The following is a 19,901-nucleotide window of genomic DNA, read 5'->3' on the forward strand; positions in this document are numbered from 1 at the left end:
TTCAATGGTTAAAATATATCCATCTAAAAATATCATGCCTAAATCCATCAAAATCCTAGAGGAGAACACAGGCAGCAACCTCTGTGACCTCGGCTGCAGCAACTTCTTGGTAGACACATCTCTCCACAGGCAAAAGAAATGAAGGGAAAAATGAACTACTGGGACTTCACCAAGATAAAAATCTTTCACACAGCAGAGGAAACAGTAAAAAACAAAAACAAAAACAAAAGACAACCGACAGAATGGGAGAACATATTTGCAAATGACATATCAGACAAAGGGCTAGTTTCCAAAATCTATAAAGAACTCATCAAACTGAATACCCAAAGGACAAATACTCCAATCAAGAAATGGGCAGAAGTCATGAACAGTCATTTCTCCAAAGAAGACATCCAAATGGCCAAGAGACACAGAAAAAAAATGCTCAAAATTACTTGGCATCAAGGAAATACAAATCGAAACCATAATGAGATACCACCTCACACCAGTCAGAATGGCTAAAATTAACAAGTAGGAAATGACAGATGTTGGAAAGGATACAGAGAAAGGGAAACCCTCCTACACTGTTGGCGAGCTGGTGCGGACACTCTGGTAAACAGTATGGAGGTTCCTTAAAAAGAAAATAGAGCTATCCTATGACCCAGCACACTACTTGGGTATTTACCCCAAAGATACAAATGTAGTGATCTGAAGGAGTACCTGCACCCCAATGTTTATAGCAACAATGTCCACAATAGCCAAAGTACAGAAAGAGTCCAGATGTCCATTGATAGATGAATGGATACAGATGTGGTATATGTGTGGATACGTATATATATACACATAATATATGTACATATATACACAGAGCTGTGGTATCTGTGTACACACACACACACACAATGGAATATTACACAGCCATCGAAAAATGAAATCTTGCCATCTGCAATGACATGGAATTAGAGGGTATTATGCTAAGCAAAATAAGTCAGTCAAAGAAAGACAATTATCCTATGATCTCACTGCTATGTGGAATTTAAGAAACAAAACAAACCACAAGAGACTCTTTTTTTTTTAATTTTAAAATTTTTTATTTTTTATAAGCATATAATGTATTTTTTCCCCAGGGGTACAGGTCTGTGAATCGCCAGGTTTACACACTTCACAGCACTCACCATAGCACATACCCTCCCCAATGTCCATAACCCCACTCCCCTTCTCCCAACCTCCCTCCCCCCAGCAACCCTCAGTTTGTTTTGTGAGATTAAGAGTCACTTATGGGGGACGCCTGGGTGGCGCAGTTGGTTGGACGACTGCCTTCGGCTCAGGGCGTGATCCTGGAGTCCTGGGATCGAGTCCCACATCAGGCTCCCAGCTCCATGGGGAGTCTGCTTCGCTCTCTGACCTTCTCCTCGCTCATGCTCTCTCTCACTGTCTCTCTCAAATAAATAAATAAAATCTTTAAAAAAAAAAAAAAAGAGTCACTTATGGTTTGAAGAGACTCTTTTTTTTTTTTTTAAGATTTTATTTATTTATTTGACAGAGAGAAATTACAAGTAGATGGAGAGGCAGGCAGAGAGAGAGAGAGGGAAGCAGGCTCCCTGCTGAGCAGAGAGCCCGATGTGGAACTCGATCCCAGGACCCTGAGATCATGACCTGAGCCGAAGGCAGCAGCTTAACCCACTGAGACTCTTAATCATAGGAAATAAACTGGGTGTTGCTGAAGGGTGGTAGGTGGGTGGATGGGGTAACTGGGTGATGTATATTAGGGAAGGCACATGATTTAATGAATACTGGCTATTATCTAAGGCTGATGAATCACAGACCTGTACCTCTGAAACCAATATGTTAATTTTTAAAAAGCAAGCAAGAAAAAAATTAAAATCAAAATTAAAATATCAGGACTTCGAGGTGCCTGGCTGACTCAGCGGATAGAATGTGTGACTCCTTGGATGGGACTGGAAGAGATTATGCTGAGTGAAAGAAGTCAAGCAGAGAGAGTCAATTATCATATGGTTTCACTTATTTGTGGAGCATAACAAATATCATGGAGGACAAGGGGTGTTAGAGAGGAGAAGGGAGTTGGGGTAAATTGGAAGGGGAGGTGAATCATGAGAGACTATGGACTCTGAAAAACAATCTGAGGGGTTTGAAGTGGGGGGGTGGTGGGAGGTTGGGATACCAGGTGGTGAGTATTATAGAGGGCACAGATTGCATGGAGCACTGGGTGTGGTGAAAAAATAATGAATACTGTTTTTCTGAAAATAAATAAATTAATTTAAAAAAAAATCTGAAGTGGAAAAAAAAAAAAAAGAATGTGTGACTCCTGATCTCAGGGTTCATGAGTTCAAGCTCTCCATTGGGTGTAGAGCTTACTTTAAAAAAATAATATAAAAAAATAATATAATAAAGAAATAAGAAAATCAGGCCTGGAAGGTTTAAAAAGAGTTTCCACTAATCTTTCAAAAACTAGATTAAGCCCAAATCTTTGAAAAATTATTACAAAGAGGAAAAATGAAGGAACACTCCTCAACTAGTAAATAGGACTGGCCAGTATAAACTTGATACCAGATAAGAACAGTTTGAGAAAGGACAATACAAGCCATATCACTTATAGATACAGTAAGTCCTTACTCACGGTTTTAGTTACCTGCAGTCATCTTAGTCTGTGCAAGTGATCCTCCTTCTGACATATACTCAGAAAGTCAACAGTAGCCCTACACTTCGTCACGCCTACATCATTCACCTCACTGAGTCTCCTCACCTAAGCATTTTATGCTCACATCCTCACAAAAAGGGTGAGTACAGTACAATAAGATATTTTGAGAGGGACCAAATGCACATAACTTTCATTACAGTATATGCTATAATTGTTTTATTATTATTGTGTTGGTATCTTACTGTGCCTAATTTATAAACTAAACTTTACCATAGGTATATATGTAGAGCAAGAAACAATATATGTACAGGGTTTAATACTCTCTCTGGTTTCAGGCACCCACGGTGAGACTTGGAATGTGTCCCCATGGATAAGGAGGGGGATTACTGTAGAAGAAAAAAAAAAAAATCCTCATACAACATCAGGAAACTCACCCTCCAAATTTTTTTTTTTGTTTTAAAGATTTTATTTATTTTATGGACATTGGGGAGGGTATGTGCTTTGGGGTAAATTGGAAGGGGAGGTGAACCATGAGAGACTATGGACTCTGAAAAACAATCTGAGTGGTTTGAAGTGGCGGGGGGGTGGGAGGTTGGGGTAACAGGTGGTGGGTATTATAGAGGGCACAGATTGCATGGAGCACTGGGTGTGGTGAAAAAATAATGAATACTGTTTTTCTGAAAATAAATAAATTGGGGAAAAAAAAGATTTTATTTATTTATTTGACAAAGAGAGATCACAAGCAGACAGAGAGGCAGGCAGAGAGGCAGGCAGAGAGGGAGATAGAGGGAAGCAGGCTCCCCGCTGAGCAGAGAGCCCGATGCGGAACTCGATCCCAGGACCCTGAGATCATGACCTGAGCCGAAGGCAGCGGCTTAACCCACTGAGCCACCCAGGCGCCCTCCAAATTCTTTTGAAATACACTTCATGACCAACTTGAGTTTACCCAAGTTTGCAAGGATGATTTTACATCAAAAACAAAAAATCAGCGTGCCTGGGTGGCTCAGTTGGTTAAGCGACAGCCTTTGGCTCAGGTCATGATCCTGGGGTCCCAGGATCAAGTCCCGCATCTGACTCTCTGCTCAGCAGGGAGTCTGCTTCTCCCACTGACCTCTCTCCTCTCATGCGCTCTCTCTCTCAAATAAATAAATAAAATTTTTAAAAACAAAACAAAAAATCTATACAAATGGCCAATAAGCATATGAAAAGATACTCCATATAATTAGCCATAAGGGAAATGTAAACCAAAACCACTATGAGATACAACTTCATAGCCACTAGGATGGCTATAATAAAATCTTTAATTTTTTTTTTTCAGATTTTATTTACTAGAGAGAGAGAGAAAAGTGAACAAGTATGAGGTGGGGGGTGGGTACCAGAGGGAGAGGAAGAGGGAGAAGCAGACTCCCCACTGAGCAGGGACCCTGACAAAGGGCTCAATCCCAGGACCCAGAGATCATGACCTGAGCCAAAGGCAGACGCTTAACTAACTGAACCACCCAGGCACCCCTCTGATAAAATTTTTCAAATAGAAAATAACAGTGTTGGTGAGGATGGGAAGAAGTTGGAACCCCCGTACATTGCTGGTGGGAATGCAAAGGGCTGTGGCTGTTGTAAAAAGCAGTTTGGAGGTTCCTCAAAAAGTTAAACACAGAATTACCATATAACCCAAAATTCCACCCGTAGGTATACAACCAAAAGAAATAAGAACTCAAACAAATATTGGTACACAAATGCTTGCAGCAGCATTACTGACAAGATTTAAAAACTGGAAACAACCCAAGTAAGTTCACCAACTGATGAATGAATAAACACAAGTATTACACATATAATGGAATATTATACAACCATAAGAAGGAACGAAGTCCTAATACAAGCTACAAGGTCGATGAACCTGGAAAATAACACGCTAAGTGAAAGAATCAAGACACAGAAGGGAACATATCCTATGATTCCAATTATGTCCAGAATAGGAAAAGCCTAGAGACAGAGATAGATTAAGTAGTTGGCAGGGCATGAGAAGGGACTGCTAATGGGTATAGGGCTTCTTTTAAGGGTAATGAAATGTTCTGGAATTAGACAGTAGTGACGGTTGCACAACCCTGTGAATACACTAAAAACCAATGAATTGTAGGTGACTTTTTTTGGCTTATCTCAATTATAACGAACATAGGCAGTAGAGTCAGACAGTACAGGGGTACAGATGTGTGTACCCTGGGTAGCTATTCTCATCTATGTCATAGGTTCCTAGTGTGGAAAATGCAAATGGTGGGTTCCACTCTTCAAAAGTAGGTTCTATTTCTCCAGTGCTACGAGGAATGCCCACAGTAATAATGTAAAATGCTCAACATGCATCGATCAAAAAATGCAAACTATCCTTGTGATTTTAAGTGTTAGACAGTAAGGGACTGAACAGTAGAGAAGAAGTATGTCAAAAAGAAGAGTGGATGAGGGGACCGATGAGTCACAGAAGATTTTGAACGGGCTGAGTGAGAAAAATGTCTTATTCAATTGTCTGTCTAAAACCCAGAGTGGTATCTTTTTCAGAGAAGATAGGTAACAACTCTATAGCTCTCTCTTATATCCAAACCCAGAATTCATTTTAATATGTTGCACATTTTCACAGGAAAAATAGATACAAAAAACAAAGTACAGATACAAGCTGCAACATGGATGAACCTTGAAAACACGCCAGATGGAAGAAACCAGTCACAAAAGACTACATAGTATATGATTCCATTGACATGAAATGTTCAGAATAAGCAAATCCATAGAAACAGAAAGTAGATTAGTGGCTTTCAGGGGATGGAAGGGGGAGGGGGTATAGGGACGAAATGAGCAGTGACTATTAATGGGTTCAGAGTTTCTTGTCAGGGTAATAAAAATTTTAAAACTGTGGTGATGGGGGTTATGTAACTGTGAATATACTAAAAAATCACTGAATTATACACTTTAAATCAACAAATTATACTGTATGTGAATTATAGCTCAGTAATTCTGTTAAAAAAAGACCGTAGGAAATAATCTGGATATGTAATTTGCCAAATTAATAGATTAAAGGAAAAAACATGGGCGACTGGGTATCTCAGTCAGTTGGGCGTCAGCCTTTGGCTTAGGTCATGATCCCAGGGTCCTGGGATTGAGTCCCACATTGGGCTCCCTGCTCAGTGGAGAGCCTGCTTCTCCCTCTTCCTCTGCCTGCCTCTCTGCCTACTTGTGCACTCTCTTTATCAAATAAATAATATCTTTTAAAAAAAAGTGCCATGTGACAGATACATAGCCCTATTTCCTTATTAACAAAATCCCAATTTTGTTAAAAGCAGTTACTGGTCAGTTGAAAAAAACCACTTTCCCCAGACTCCCTTGCAGCTAGACTACGTCATAATTCTGGTCAACAAAAATTAGGAAAGTCTCCTGAGGATTTCTGAGGGTTTTTTTTTTCTCTTAATATAAGTACTTGTTCTTCCCTGCACTTCCTTCTTCTTGCCCAGAATATGGATGATTTAATACCTAGAACTGTGGTGATCATCTGCAAGGACAAAAGAAATGCTCAAAGATGGCAAAAAAGAGATACAGAAGGGGGCGCCTGGGTGGCTGGGTGGGTTAAAGCCTCTGCCAAAGCCTCTGCTTGGGTCATAATCCCAGGGTTCTGGGACTGAGCCTGCATTGGGCTCTCCACTCAGCAGGGAGCATGGTTCCTCCTCTCTCTCTGCCTGCCTCTCTGCCTACTCGTGATCTGTCTGTCAAATAAAATAAAAAATAAAATCTTGGAAAAAAAAAAAAGATACCGACGGCACCGGGGGGCCTCAGTTGGTTAAGCTTCTGCCTTCAGCTCAGGTCATGATCTCAGGGTCCTGGGATCAAGTCCTACATCGGAGTGGGTGGGTGGGGGTCCCTGTTCAGCAGGGAGTCTGCTTCTCCTTCTCCCTCTGTGTTCTCTCTCGTTCTCATTCTGTCTCTCAAATAAATAGAATTTAAAAAAAAAAAAAAAGGGTGGTTTGCATTTCCCACCCCACTTAAAAAGAAAGAGAGAGAGAGAGAGATAAAATGATCTTAGGACACTGATGATAGTGTGAAGCTGGGCTTCCCATTACATGAGAAAAGTACACCCCTCTCATTTGGGTTTTCAGTTACATAGAGCTGAACACAATCCTAACCAGTATAAATTTGCTGTTACTCTTCTTCAACATGTTAGTAAAGTCTTAACGTATACGGTAACATAAGCGGAAAGAATACGGATTTAAAAGGAAGAAACAGCCTACACTCCAATGGTGCAGTAGAAAAGATTATACCAAAGAAGCAAAATGTTAACAACTGGCGAATCTACATCAGAGTATTCAGCCTTGAAATTTTTCAAAATAAGTATTTACGGGGCGCCTGGGTGGCTCAGTGGGTTAAAGCCTCTGCCTTCAGCTCAGGTCATGATCCCAGGGTCCTGGGATCGAGGCCCTCATCGGGCTCTCTGCTCAGCTGGGAGCCTGCTTCCTCCTCTCTCTCTGCCTGCTTCTCTGCCTACTTGTGATCTCCATCTATCAAATAAATAAATAAAATCTTTAAAAAAAATTAAAAAAAGTAAGTATTTACAGCAAAAAATACTGATGAGCAAAGCAGTGAATTCTGGGACAACATATACCATGAACAAAGGGAAAAGACAAGCCAAGTTATCCGTAAAGGATTAGAAAAAGATTAGCTTCCAGAATACATGAAGAACTTGTACATATTCTACAAGTCAATAAGTAAGAGAAGCAACCCACAAGAAAAACAAGCAGATGATAGGGACTACACATTCATGAGAAACGAAACCCATTGTGCCCAATCAACATAAAAAGATGCCCAGTGTACTCATCAAGAAAATGAAAATTAAAACAAAAAATAGAGCACTTCACACCCACCACGGCAGCAAACTCCTTTAAGCTTAAGCACAGACGTACTGACACAACTATAAAGTGACAGGAACTCTCAACCAGCAACAGAAGTTTGAACAGGTTCAACACTGTCAAGAAGCCTTTGACAACACCTGACAGTTAAAGAGGCGCAGCATAGGGGCGCCTGGGTGGCTCAGTGGGTTAAAGCCTCTGCCTTAGGCTCAGGTCATGATCCCAGGATCCTGCGATCGAGCCCCGCATCGGGCTCTCTGCACGGCAAGGAGCCTGCTTCCTCCTCTCTCTCTGCCGGCCTCTCTGCCTACTTGTGATCTCCATCTGTCAAATAAATAAATAAAATCTTAAAAAAAAAAAAAGAGGTGCAGCACACTCAGCCATGCCCGTCTTAGTTATAATCCCCGCAGCAGCAGCAAGTCCATTACTCTATGCAGTAACACCAGAACATCATTTGCCTCTTTCATCCTCACTCTCTCACAAGTGTTCAGTGAAGTTTTCCAGAGGCTCATGGTACACGTCACAGCCAGATGACTGCTGAAGCAGACACAAGAATCCAGCTGTCTTCTATTAATTCAGACATTAAAGAGATTTTCAAAAGCGTAAAAGCAATGCCATTTTCCTAGTTTTTTTTCTGTTTTGGAAAATACTTATTTTTCACAAAAATGTTACTTATGATAACACGTAGCAGGTTTATTATTATGATTTTTTAATAAATATGTTAAGCATATCTCATACAATAAATATTGATAGCTATAACTCACATAAAAGCTCTTTGGGGTCCTCAATCATGTTTTCAGGCCCTTAGACCAAAAAGTTTGAGAACCACTGCCCTGGAAAAGCAATCACGTACGTATACCAGGAGACACACAAGAATCTTCCTGCAACACTAAGAGCAAAGAACTGTCCATCAGAAGGAAAAAATGACAGACTGTGTATAAAATAACTAGATAGTCATTTAAAGAAATGAACTAGGGTGCCTAGTGTCTGCCTTCCACTCAGGTGATGATCCTGGGGTCCTAGGTTCGAGTCCCACCTCAGGTTCCATGTTCTGGGAGAAGCCTGCTTCTCCTGCTTCATCTGCCTCTCTCTCTCTCATAAATAAATAAAATCTTTTTAAAAATTAAAAATAAATGAACTAGCACTACCTGTATCACATGGCCAAATCTCATAAATAATAAATTTTAAAAGCACAGGGCTGAAAGATATATACAATATACCAAGCATATAGTTTTAAAACATCTAAAATCATACTAAAATATGATTATTTAGTGATACACATACACAGAAAAAGTAAAAAATAAAAACACATGGGAATGATAAAAGCAAAAACTGGGGCACATGGCTGGCTTAGCGGGTAGAGCACGCTACTCTTGGTCTCAGGGTCATGAGTTCAAGCCCCATACTGGGCATAGAGCTTACTTTAAAAAAAAAAAAAAAAAAAAAGGAAAAGTCTTCACAGAGGTTACCTCTGCAGAGGTGGGGAAAGAAATAGCATGAGGGAAAGATACACAGGAGCCTTCAATTATATGTGGAGGCTTTCAAGTACATACATCAATTACATATGTACTTGAAACACAGGTATTCATTATATTATTCCCTATAATTTTTTGTATGACTGTAATACATCATAAGCAAAGATTAAAAATGCTGAATAGATACAAAGGTGTTACGAAGGGGAAGACACCATCGGACCAAATGAAGGATTGCAAATTAAAGGTGACTTCGGTTTGACTTAGGTCTCAACTCTAGAAAACTGGAAGAATACCGCTGCAATAGCTCAAATTTAGCAAGTCAGGATGAAGAAACAGTTTGGGAAAAAGTAAGGTGGTGGGATTTAGACATGCTACCAGGAGCAGCAAAGATGTAAAGAGAGTTGTAAATTTATTTTTTTTTAAGATTTTTTATTTTTATTTATTTGACAGAGATCACAAGCAGGCAGAGAGAGAGAGAGGAGGAAGCAGGCTCCCCGCTGGGCAGAAAGCCCAATGTGGGGCTCGATCCCAGGACTCCAGGATCATGACCCAAGCCGAAGGCAGAGGCTTTAACCCACTGAGCCTCCTAGGTGCCCCAAGAGTTGTAAATTTAAAGGTAGTGTTTGGGAGCTGTCAGGGCCAAAGATACAGATTTAGGACTCACTGAATAAAGATGAAAGATTTGAGAATGGATGAGATGATCAAAAAGGGTAATAAAGGAAAATTGCATATGAAGAGGCTTATGAGAGAGAGCAGAGGATAAAGCTTGGGGAACAGACACAGAGGCCCATGGTGGAGAAGATAAAAGAGAGGCCAGGGGAAGATGGCAGTGAGTCCTCAGAAAGGTCAGTGAAGGAATCAGAGTCAGACAGGAGAACATTCGAAGAAAGAAGGTTTAGGGACGCCTGGGTGGCTCAGTTGGTTTAGCAGCTGCCTTCGGCTCAGGTCATGATCCCAGTGTTCTGGGATGGAGTCCCTTGCTCAGCAGGGAGCCTGTTTCTCCCTCTGCCTCTGCCTGCCACTTTGTCTGCCTGTGCTCGCACTCTCTCTCTCTCTGACAAATAATAAAATCTTAAAAAAAAAAAAAAGAAAAAAAAAAAAGAAAGAAGGTATAAAAAGGTTCAAAGAGAATGACGAATGTGCTAGGTCACTGGACTATATTCGTATAATTTCACTGTGTCAATTTCAGGAAGCCAATATTGATTGATCCCAACACTTTCTAACCACTCTTCTTTCACCCATTCATTCCAACAAAAGCTGACTGAGTACCTTGTATGTAGACACTAATGATACAATAATTATCTCTGTCTTCATGGTCCTACGATCACAGTAGAAGAGAAAAACTAATCAATTACTAACACTGATGAATGTAAAATCACAACTGTAATGAATGCTATCAATGGGAGTACATGGAGCTTTAAGACTGCGTAATTAGGGGGCGCCTGGGTGGCTCAGTGGGTTAAGCCGCTGCCTTCGGCTCAGGTCATGATCTCAGGGTCCTGGGATCGAGTCCCGCATCGGGCTCTCTGCTCAGCAGGGAGCCTGCTTCCTCCTCTCTCTCTCTGCCTGCCTCTCTGCCTACTTGTGATCCCTCTCTCTGTCAAATAAATAAATAAAATCTTTAAAAAAAAAAAAAAAAAAAAGACTGCGTAATTAGGGAACTGTTAACTCCTCCTTCCCTTCAGCAGTGTATACTGTGCCTTCCGGAACAGAATGTAAGCCCAAGAGGACATACTTTTTTTTTTTTTTAGATTTTATTTATTTATTTAACAGACAGAGATCACAAGTAGGAAGAGAGGCAGGCAAAGAGAGAGGGGGAAGCAGGCTCCCTGTGATGTGGGGCTTGATCCCAGGACCCTAGGATCATGACCTGAGCCAAAGGCAGAGGCTTAACCCACTGAGGCACCCAGGCGCCCCAAGGGCATACTTTTTTATACTCTTATACTGTTGATTTTCTTTTGAGATCTTCTCCAACTGCTCAGCATAATGCTTCAAAATAATGGGTATTTAGTATATCCTTACTTACACATCTGTAATGGGATGCATCAGATTTTGTTAAAAAAAAAAAAAAAGAAGTCCTATTGTATAGAAGAGCTGTAATTTTTTTTTTTTTTAAATAACTTGCTATGGGTGTTAAAGAGGCCAAAAGAAAAGTATAAGCCTTGAAAAGGTTAGTTGGTGTCCTCTACCTGCATCTCAACCAATTACCTTGAGACTGCTTAGGATGATTCTCAAAGAGGGAGCTAGTAAAATCATGGAACGACTGGCACAAAATATTCTCACCTCTAGAGAGACAATTTGAAATGTACATTCTACCAACAGTAACCCAGTTCTATGTTATTTTTGCAAATAAAAAGCATAATATTCATTATAAGACGATTGGTTCTGACAACAGAAACAGAGTTGAGCGGTATTCAAGAGGCACCGCACAGCTACTTACATCACGAAACTGAACCTTTCCTAGTTCTCCTAATTCACTGACGCAACAATAAGCAGCTTCTGACTGTAGAAAAAGCTGGGCCAGCGTCATCTCCTCGCTCCGGAAGAGCTCCCCCATGGTGGCGGAAAGCACCAGTCAACGGAGTACCTGAATTTCTCTCCAACCTTAAGCAAAAAGAGAAAACTGCATTACTAAAAAGGAGCAAACACCACGATAGTAAGGCTCTTTTGTTTTGCATTTCATATCTTCCACCCCATGCAGACAGATCTTTAACATCCTGCTTCAAAGGATGGAAAGGAGAAATTGCAAAAGGCTGTTACTAAATCCTCTCCCACAGAATACCTAACAAAAAGCCACTTCCTTTAGTCAACATTAGGATCAAATGACAAAATTTGGGGGGTCCCAATACGTAAGAGTGTATCCAGGTTAAAAACAGGAACTGGGATTCCCAAACAGCTCTTTAAATACCTTGGGCAGGGTATTATGAGGCAGTGATGTTCATGCTGCCCCACCTTTTTTTGGCTTGTGTCAGGAAACACATGGAACAGACCTAGATTATTCTCTCATAAAGGATGTCTCCGTTGAGACTAGTTTTCTACCCTCTACTGCCCATTTCTTTTTTTTTTTTCTTTAAAGATTTTATTTATTTATTAGACAAAGAGATCACAAGTAGGGAGAGAGGCAGGGAGAGAGAGAGGGGGAAGCAGGCTCGTTGTTGAGCTGAGAGCTAGATGCTGGGCTGGATCACAGGACCCCAAGATCATGACCTGAGCTGAAGGTAGAGGCTTAACCCACTGAGCCACCCAGGAGCCCCTCTACTGCCCACTTCTGACTGCTGGTGTCCCAGCATTACCCTAGAGCTATAGGTACCTTAAAGGGTTTAATCTTCCAACTCCTTAGGAAACACCACTTTCTCCCTAAGGAATCTAAACACATCAGCATTATCTGAAGAAGAAAAAAAAAAAAGGTCGGGGGCGGGGCGGGGGGGGGAACACCTGGCTAGTTCAGCCAGTACAGCATGTGACTCTTGATCTCAGAGTCAGGAGATTATGAAGCCCCATGTTGGGTGTGGAGTTTACTTTAAAAAAAAAAAAAAAACTGCCTTGCATATTAAGCTAAATTTCGAGTCCAGCATGACAGGAATATGTTGATAATGACAAAGCAGTTTTATCAAACCACAGAGAATAAACCTGCCACTTCCATAGCTTTCAATTTCTTATCCCCACCTTCAAGATTAATTACATTCCTCCATCTGTTAAAGCTTCTCCTGCATGAGCCAATAAAGGTTTCCTTTTAGGGCTGTCTTATCCTTGCCCAGTATGAAAGACAATGGCGCTATCAGTGGTCCTGAAACTGCAATTATTTATTCTCAATCAGCTATTGTAAGGCACAGACTGTGCTCTATCTAAACTCAGCAAACCGTACAGTATTTTTAGTATCATGAGGGCATCCATAAGGATAGGTGAAACTGGCATCAAAGGAAGAGTTACTGTTCTGCAAGGCTGGAAGACATTTTGAAAAATCTGAACGACAAAACCTTTGTGCATTTGTTCAAGACAGCAACACGAAACACTCAGATATAAGCAAAGATTTCTCAAGAGATTATGTAGCCTGTCTTTAAAATTGTCTATACCTGAATCACCCAAAACAGCGGTTATCAACCATCCCACATCCTCCCCCAAACAAGAATAGAGTCCACAACCTCTAAAGCAAGTAAAATTATGCCTGATCAGCATAGTTCAGGGGCTGCCAATAATGACAGCCTCCAGAGTTGCCTCCCTCCTTCTGTTCTTTAATGATTACAAGTCTCCCTAGAACATCTCTATCCCACTGGAGCCAAACAGAAAACTAAACGGGCTAAAACGATTCGGGGGTGTCTTGTCACAAAACAAAATATGAATAAACAGCAATTCTGCACAAGATGAGTATAAATAAAGTGCCCGGCGCCCAGCCTCACTATTGTCATCCAGCCCTCGCCTCCTAGGAGGTATTCAAATTCACCTGCTTCATTTCCTGTCTACCCAGTGAGAAAGCAGGAATTCTCTGAGCCCAGGCACACCTACCTCCCCAAGTGGCCATTAAAAGGCGGGGAGGGATCATCAAATTGGAAGCCCCTTTAAAAAGCCCCCCAAATTCTTCTGCCTCCCCAATAACCTTCTGTTCCTCCGCCTACGCCTTAAAAGGGGGAAGGGTCGAGGGCCTCCAAAGAGGAGTGAACCTCCGATTCCTATGCCCCGGGGTGGGGGTGCCCGAAGAGGGGTGAACCCCCACTTCCTCTCAAAGACCTAAGATCTCTGCTAATTCCTTTGACAAGCGAGGAGACTAATTAGAATTTCCCATGCCCTTCCGAGGCCTCTCTAGGCCGCGCCGTGCCTACATCCCCGCCCCGCTCACCTTCAGCCCCGGGCCGGGCCGCAGCCAAAGCAGCCGCCCCAGACCGAGCCCGCAGCCTCAGCGGCTTGGGACATCAGCGCTCGACGTGCGTGCGTCCGCAAAGCCCGGCCCCCGCGCAGCCGCCGGCTCCGCCCCCACGATGACCTCATTGTAGTCAGCCAATGGGGGGAGGCCTGGGTCGGCTGCCGCACTGCAGAGTCGCGGGGGCGCAGGCAAGACCCTGAGTGCTGACGCCATCTTGTTCCCGAGGCTGTGACTCCGGCCCCGCGGGACGGCGTGGCTGTGGGGGCTGCTGGTGCGAGTGCTCGAGGACCTCCACTCATATGCCCTTCAGAATCTCTTTTCCCTGCCACTTATCCTCGAGGCTGGGCTGTCTGCTTGCAGATTAATTCACAACTTCCTTGAGGAAAGTCACATCAAGGAAGGGGAGACATTATGAAATGTCCTGAAAGCTGGAGGAGAGCTTATTAAAAGCGCTTACAGTCCAGTCTTCTCTACATTACACACGCACGCTTTTTCCTTATTTTACAGAGAACATTTAAGCCTTCGAGTGAGCAAGGCCTTTCTAAGATCGAAGTAGAACCTTGAACAGGGGCTCGTTCACTTAAGTATGAAAAAGCCCTTTTTAGGAAGGTGTTTGGCTAAGTCCCTTTAGCAAGCGTTAAGGGTCTGTTTTTCTCCAATTAGTGGGGAAATCCCCGTAAGACCCTATGTAGTGACAGTATATTTTTATCTTGTTTGGTGGATTCCTGCAGGCCCGTTTGACCACGTAAGGGTTTTCTATTCCTCAAAAGTTTTTAAAGAGTAACTTTTTAAACGGCAAAAGTGGAGCATCTGGGTGGCTAAGTTGGCTAAGCGTTTGCTTTCAGCGAAGGTCATGATCCCAGGGTCCCGGAACGGAGCCCCATGTTGGGCTCCCTGCTCCCAAGACAGCCTGTTTCTCCCTCTGCCTCCCACCCCTGCTTATTCTCTCTCTCAAATAAATCAAATCTTAAAAACAAATCAAACCGCAAAAGTGACGCTAATGTGGGAAACAAAGGCAAAACAAAAACTAAATTTCCTTACCAGCTACAACCCACTGACAAGTCCCTGAGACAGACAGAGGGACATCGCTTTAGGAACTCAGCTGCCTCGACTTTTGCTTGTTGTAGCTCCTTGCTTGTTTTAGCTCCCTCAATGTTAATACCTTGCTAAGGGCAAAAGGTAATCTCAGCTGGACCCCCAGGATCCTGTATAAGTCTACTTTAACATATAAAAGTTCCTTTGGAAAATTCCTTGCTCTCTACCCCCAGAGATACATGTTGGCAATCATCCACCAAGCATATGACCCACCAGTATACATCTGAAGGGTCTCATGACTATGGTTTTTTAGACAGTAATAAGCGACTCTTTCCTAACAATAACTAATCCCCTCAAAGGTCCTGGAAACCGTCCTTTAAAATTCCTTAAAGACTTAACCCTATCCCTAACCCCTTTCCAACTTGGAAGTAAATAATGGGCCACTTCTCAGGACCCCACTGCAGCTCGTTGGGTCCACAGATCCTGTCCCCATGCTTTAATAATATCACCATTTTGCACTAAAGACATCTCAAGAATTCTTCCTGGGACATCAGCTCCAAACCCTAACATTTCCCACATCAGTGTTACCTACTATTTTTAAAAACATCCTTCTCAAATACTGGTATCAACTCCATAAGGAGGAGTAAGGATCCCAAATCGTTTGTCGGTAACCAGAGCTGTGTCAGGAAAAACTTGGAAAACCGGTTTTTCAGGCTCAGTGGATGGTGGAACCCTATTGAGATTCAAGTGTAATGAGGGAGATACTTCAGATAAAAACTTGATGCTGATAATTTTGTCCACCCCGCAAAAACATTATCAATCCTGTTTACCAGCCTAAACAAAATAATGAAGGATAAAAATGGACATTTTATTTAAATTTTCTGTCTCCTGTTGTGAGTGAAGATATAACTTGACTCCATTACGATTTAGTTGAGAAGTAGCACCTTGAAGAAGCCTAAACCCTCCCCTTCCCTGTGATCTTCAATGTCCCCTAGCTGTCTCAACTTTTCCTGGCAGGACAGATAGAGACCCACACTTGAAAGCCTGCCAAGTTTCAGAAAACTATTACACAATGACTACCATTTCCTTCCTCTGAGATTTAAAAACAAAACAATACCAAAAAAAAAAAGCCCTCCCCCCCCCACTCCCCCACCCTCCCACCCCGCCTTTCTTTTAAACCTCAGAGTCAACTTGCTAACCACAAATTTTTGGTACTCCAGTTTTTTTTTTCTTTTTTTTTTTTTTAAAGATTTTATTTATTTATTTGACAGACAGAGATCACAAGCAGGCAGAGAGGCAGGCAGGCAGAGAGAGGAGGAAGCAGGCTCCCCGCTGAGCAGAGAGCCTCATGTGGGACTCGATCCCAGGACCCTGAGATCATGACCTGAGCCGAAGGCAGCGGCTTAACCCACTGAGCCACCCAGGCGCCCGGTACTCCAGTTTTAAGACAGGCTTTCATCTGGACTCGCCTCAATCCCCTTGAACTCTGTTTTTTCATGGTTTCCTTGAAAGTATATCCTCTCAAGAGTTCATTTTCTGGCTCCTTTCATCTCCTGCCATCAATCTTTCTCCAGTGTTCAGTGTTCTCATTCCCTCCATGCTCTCTTCCTTGGCAATCCTGCTTCTTGTCGGGTGAAAATGTCTATGTGTGGGACTCACTCCGATTATTTCCATCCACCTCCCTTCTCCAAATCTTCCAGATGGAATTTCAAACAGCCTGAATAATGCCATTCAGGCAACAAATGCTTGCTGAGGGCCTAACATGTGGCAAACATGGTACTAACTGCTGGGGATAGGAAAAATGAAATAGACCCACTTCCTATCTTACAGTTCAGTGAGAAAGTTTCAATAATTCAAAGAGAGAGACAGAGATGAGTGCAATGACTCATACTTACTATATGACAGGCACTTTTTTAAGTGCTTTATAAATATGAATTCATTTAATTTTCATAACAATATTAGGAGGAAGATACTAGTATTATTCCCATTTAATACATGATACGGTGTGGGGCACCTCACTGGCTCAGTCAGTAGAGCATGTGAGTCTTGATCTCAGGATCATGAGTTTAAGCCCCACGTTGGGTGTAGAGATCACTTAAACAAGTAAGTATTTCTTTAAAATATTTCTTTAAAAATAAAGCAAAATCTTTTTTTTTTTTTAAGATTTTCTTTTTATTTATTTGATAGAGAGGGAACACAAGCCGGGGGAGCCCGATGTGGGGCTCGATCCCAGGACCCCTAGATTATGGCCTGAGCCAAAGGCAGAGGCCTAACAACTGAGCCACCCAGGCACCCTAAGTAAAATCTTTTTTTTAAAAAAATAGATGATGTGGTGAAACTGAGGCTCAATAATTTGCCGAAGGTTGCTCAGCTAGTAAAGGGTAGAGCAGGATTCAAACCCAGGCAGAATGGCCCATTTCCTGTGCTAAGTACTGCACTGTTCTACAGATTTCTAGTGTTCCTCTGTTGTACTGTCTACACACTGCTGTCTCTGAGTCCAATCTGAGTTCAAGTCTTAGTCTGCCATTTAATATCTATAACCTTCAGACTCTCTAAGCCCCGGTTCCCTCCTCTGTAAAGTGGGGTTAATAATGATACTTTCCTCATATGGTTATTGGGAGGAATAAAAGGAACTTCAGTACATGTTTGGCACTCAGTCTGTATTAAAAAACTGCTAACTAGGGGTGCCTGGGTGGCTCAGTGGGAGCCTGCTTCCCCCACTGCCCTGCACCCGCTCTCTCTCTGCCTGCCTCTCTGCCTACTTGTGATCTCTGTCAAATAAATAAATAAAATATTTTTTAAAAATTGCTAATTATCATCATTATCATGACTGTTGCTGTTGATACACAAAATACTGTATAATGGACCAGAGAATCTCAGAAAAGTTTACATTGAGGAGGTGATATGAGAGCAGGGTTTTGTTTTGTTTTTTTTTTAAGATTTTATTTATTTGAGAGGGAGAGAGGGAGATGAAGAAGACTCCCTGCTGAGCAGGGAGCCCAACTCGAGGCTTTATCCCAAGACCCCAACACCATGACATATCCCAGGACCCCAAGACCGTGACCACTGGAGCCTCTGGCAAAGGCTTAACCAAATGAGCCACTCAGGTGCCTGAAAGCAGAGTTTTGAAGGATTATGCTCTCACTGAATAAAAACTCGCCCTCCCCCTCAGATCATTAATCCTGTTAATGGCATTATTGTTTTCCTAGTTACCCAAATTCTAAGCTTAAGCTTGGAACTTAAGCTAATTCCATTCTTTCTCCCTCCACATTTAATCAGTTGCCATGTCATGTTAATTATGTTAGTTATGTGTCCTGCATTTCTTGCCTCTACCCACTTATCCTTTTTATCTTCATTGCTAATAACCTATACAGGTCTGTTAGCCTCTCTCAGATACTAAAGCAGGAACCAATGGGAAACAGCATGGGGTAGTGTAGTAGACCACAGGCTTTAGTACCATCCTGAACTAGGCTTGAATCTCAGATCCTCCATTCATTCCAATATCAAATGTAAGAGAAATCTCAGTTCTAACAATTACAAGGTGTGTGAACTTGAGCAAGCTGGTTCACCTTCTTGATCTTCATGTTCCTCATTGAGACTCTCATGGGCTTATCCTATCTCCTTTAGAAAACACAGTACTGGGGTCCCTCGTGGTGCAATTGGTTGAGCTTCTGACTCTTGGTTTTGGCTCAGGTCCTGACCTCAGGGGCGTGAGACTGAGCACTGTCTTGGGCTCTGAGCTTAGTGAGGAGTCAGCTAAAGTTTCTCTCTCCCTCTTCCCCTGTCCCTCCCTATGCTCTCTCTTTCTAAAATAAATAAATCGTAAAAAATAAATAAATAAAAGAGAGAGAGAGAGGAAAAGAAAAAGAAAACACAGTACTTTCTTCCTGACTTTTTTTCTCTTCTATCACCAAATTATAAATTCCTTTTCTCCCCCTAGCTTTGGGTCTACTCATTCAATAGTAAGTACTATTTCTTGAATGAATGAGTGAACAGATGGATGATTCTGAAAGAAATGGCAGCCTCCTAATAGAAATCTACTATCAACAAAAGAACACAGGTTAACAGACAAAAAGGAATATGATTACACCTTATCCCCTTTATTTTATGGGCTTCATTATCTGGGAGAAGAACTTGTGACAGATTCTTTTTTCCCTTTTTTTAATGTTTAAAGTTTTTATTTGAATTCTAACATAAAGTATAATAGCGTCAGTGACAGATTCTTCTATTTTTGTAACAGAGATATGAGAGACAGCTGGGAAGGGTTCAGAGGAGAAGCTAAAAATCAGAAAATGTGTGTGGAGTCAGGGCCAACTCTGTAGGATCGCCAGGTTTATTAGCACAGGAGTGCTAACGTTTGCATTCCATCTACAGTTCTCAAAGTTATTCCACATCAAAGCATACTTACAAGGAAAACACTCTTTAAATACTTTTTAAGAATATTTTAAAAATTTGTTTATTTTTAAATTTTTTAGCTAGTGAAGAGGATTGATCAACAAAACCAAAAGAAAACTGATAGAATGGGAGAAGATATTCACAAATGACATATCAGATAAAGGGCCAGTATCCAAAAAATGTAAAGAACTTAGCAAACTCAACACCCAAAGAACAAATAATCCAATCAAGAAATGGGCAGAAGGGGGGCCTGGGTGGCTCAGTGGGTTAAGCCTCTGCCTCCTGCTCAGGTCCTGAGATCCAGAGTCTTGGGATCAAGCCCTGCATTAGGCTCTATGCTCAGCAGGGAGCCCGCTTCCTCTCTCTCTCTCTGCCTGCCTCTCTGCCTACTTGTGATCTTTCTCTCTGTGTTAAATAAATAAATAATCTTAAAAAAAGAAAGAAAGAAAGAAAGAAATGGACAGAAGACATGACATTTCTGCAAAGAAGACATCCAGATGGCCAACAGACACACGAAAAAGTACTCAACATCACCCGGCATCAGGGAAATACAAATCAAAACCACAAAGAAATTCTACCTCACAGCAGTCAGAATGGCTAAAATTAACAAGTCAGAAAATGAC

General features: G+C 41.8%; 1 protein-coding gene across 6 annotated transcripts in view; it reads right to left on the reverse strand.

The window, feature by feature from the left end:
• The window catches only part of LOC122906194 (V-type proton ATPase 116 kDa subunit a1), a 56,668-nt gene extending 42,743 nt beyond the window's left edge, over positions 1–13,925 (reverse strand). For all 6 annotated transcript variants that reach the window (XM_044247899.1, XM_044247897.1, XM_044247896.1 and 3 more), the window contains exons 1-2: positions 13,825–13,925; positions 11,431–11,594 (exon numbers count right to left, since the gene is read on the reverse strand). In XM_044247899.1, coding sequence (XP_044103834.1) covers positions 11,431–11,547 — 117 coding nt within the window. In that variant the 5' untranslated portion in view covers positions 11,548–11,594; positions 13,825–13,925. The remainder of the gene's footprint in view (positions 1–11,430; positions 11,595–13,824) is intronic.
• Positions 13,926–19,901: the final 5,976 nt, after the last annotated feature.

Source organism: Neovison vison, chromosome 5 (genome assembly GCF_020171115.1).
Source record: "Neovison vison isolate M4711 chromosome 5, ASM_NN_V1, whole genome shotgun sequence".
NCBI classification, from domain to species: Eukaryota; Metazoa; Chordata; class Mammalia; order Carnivora; family Mustelidae; genus Neogale; species Neogale vison.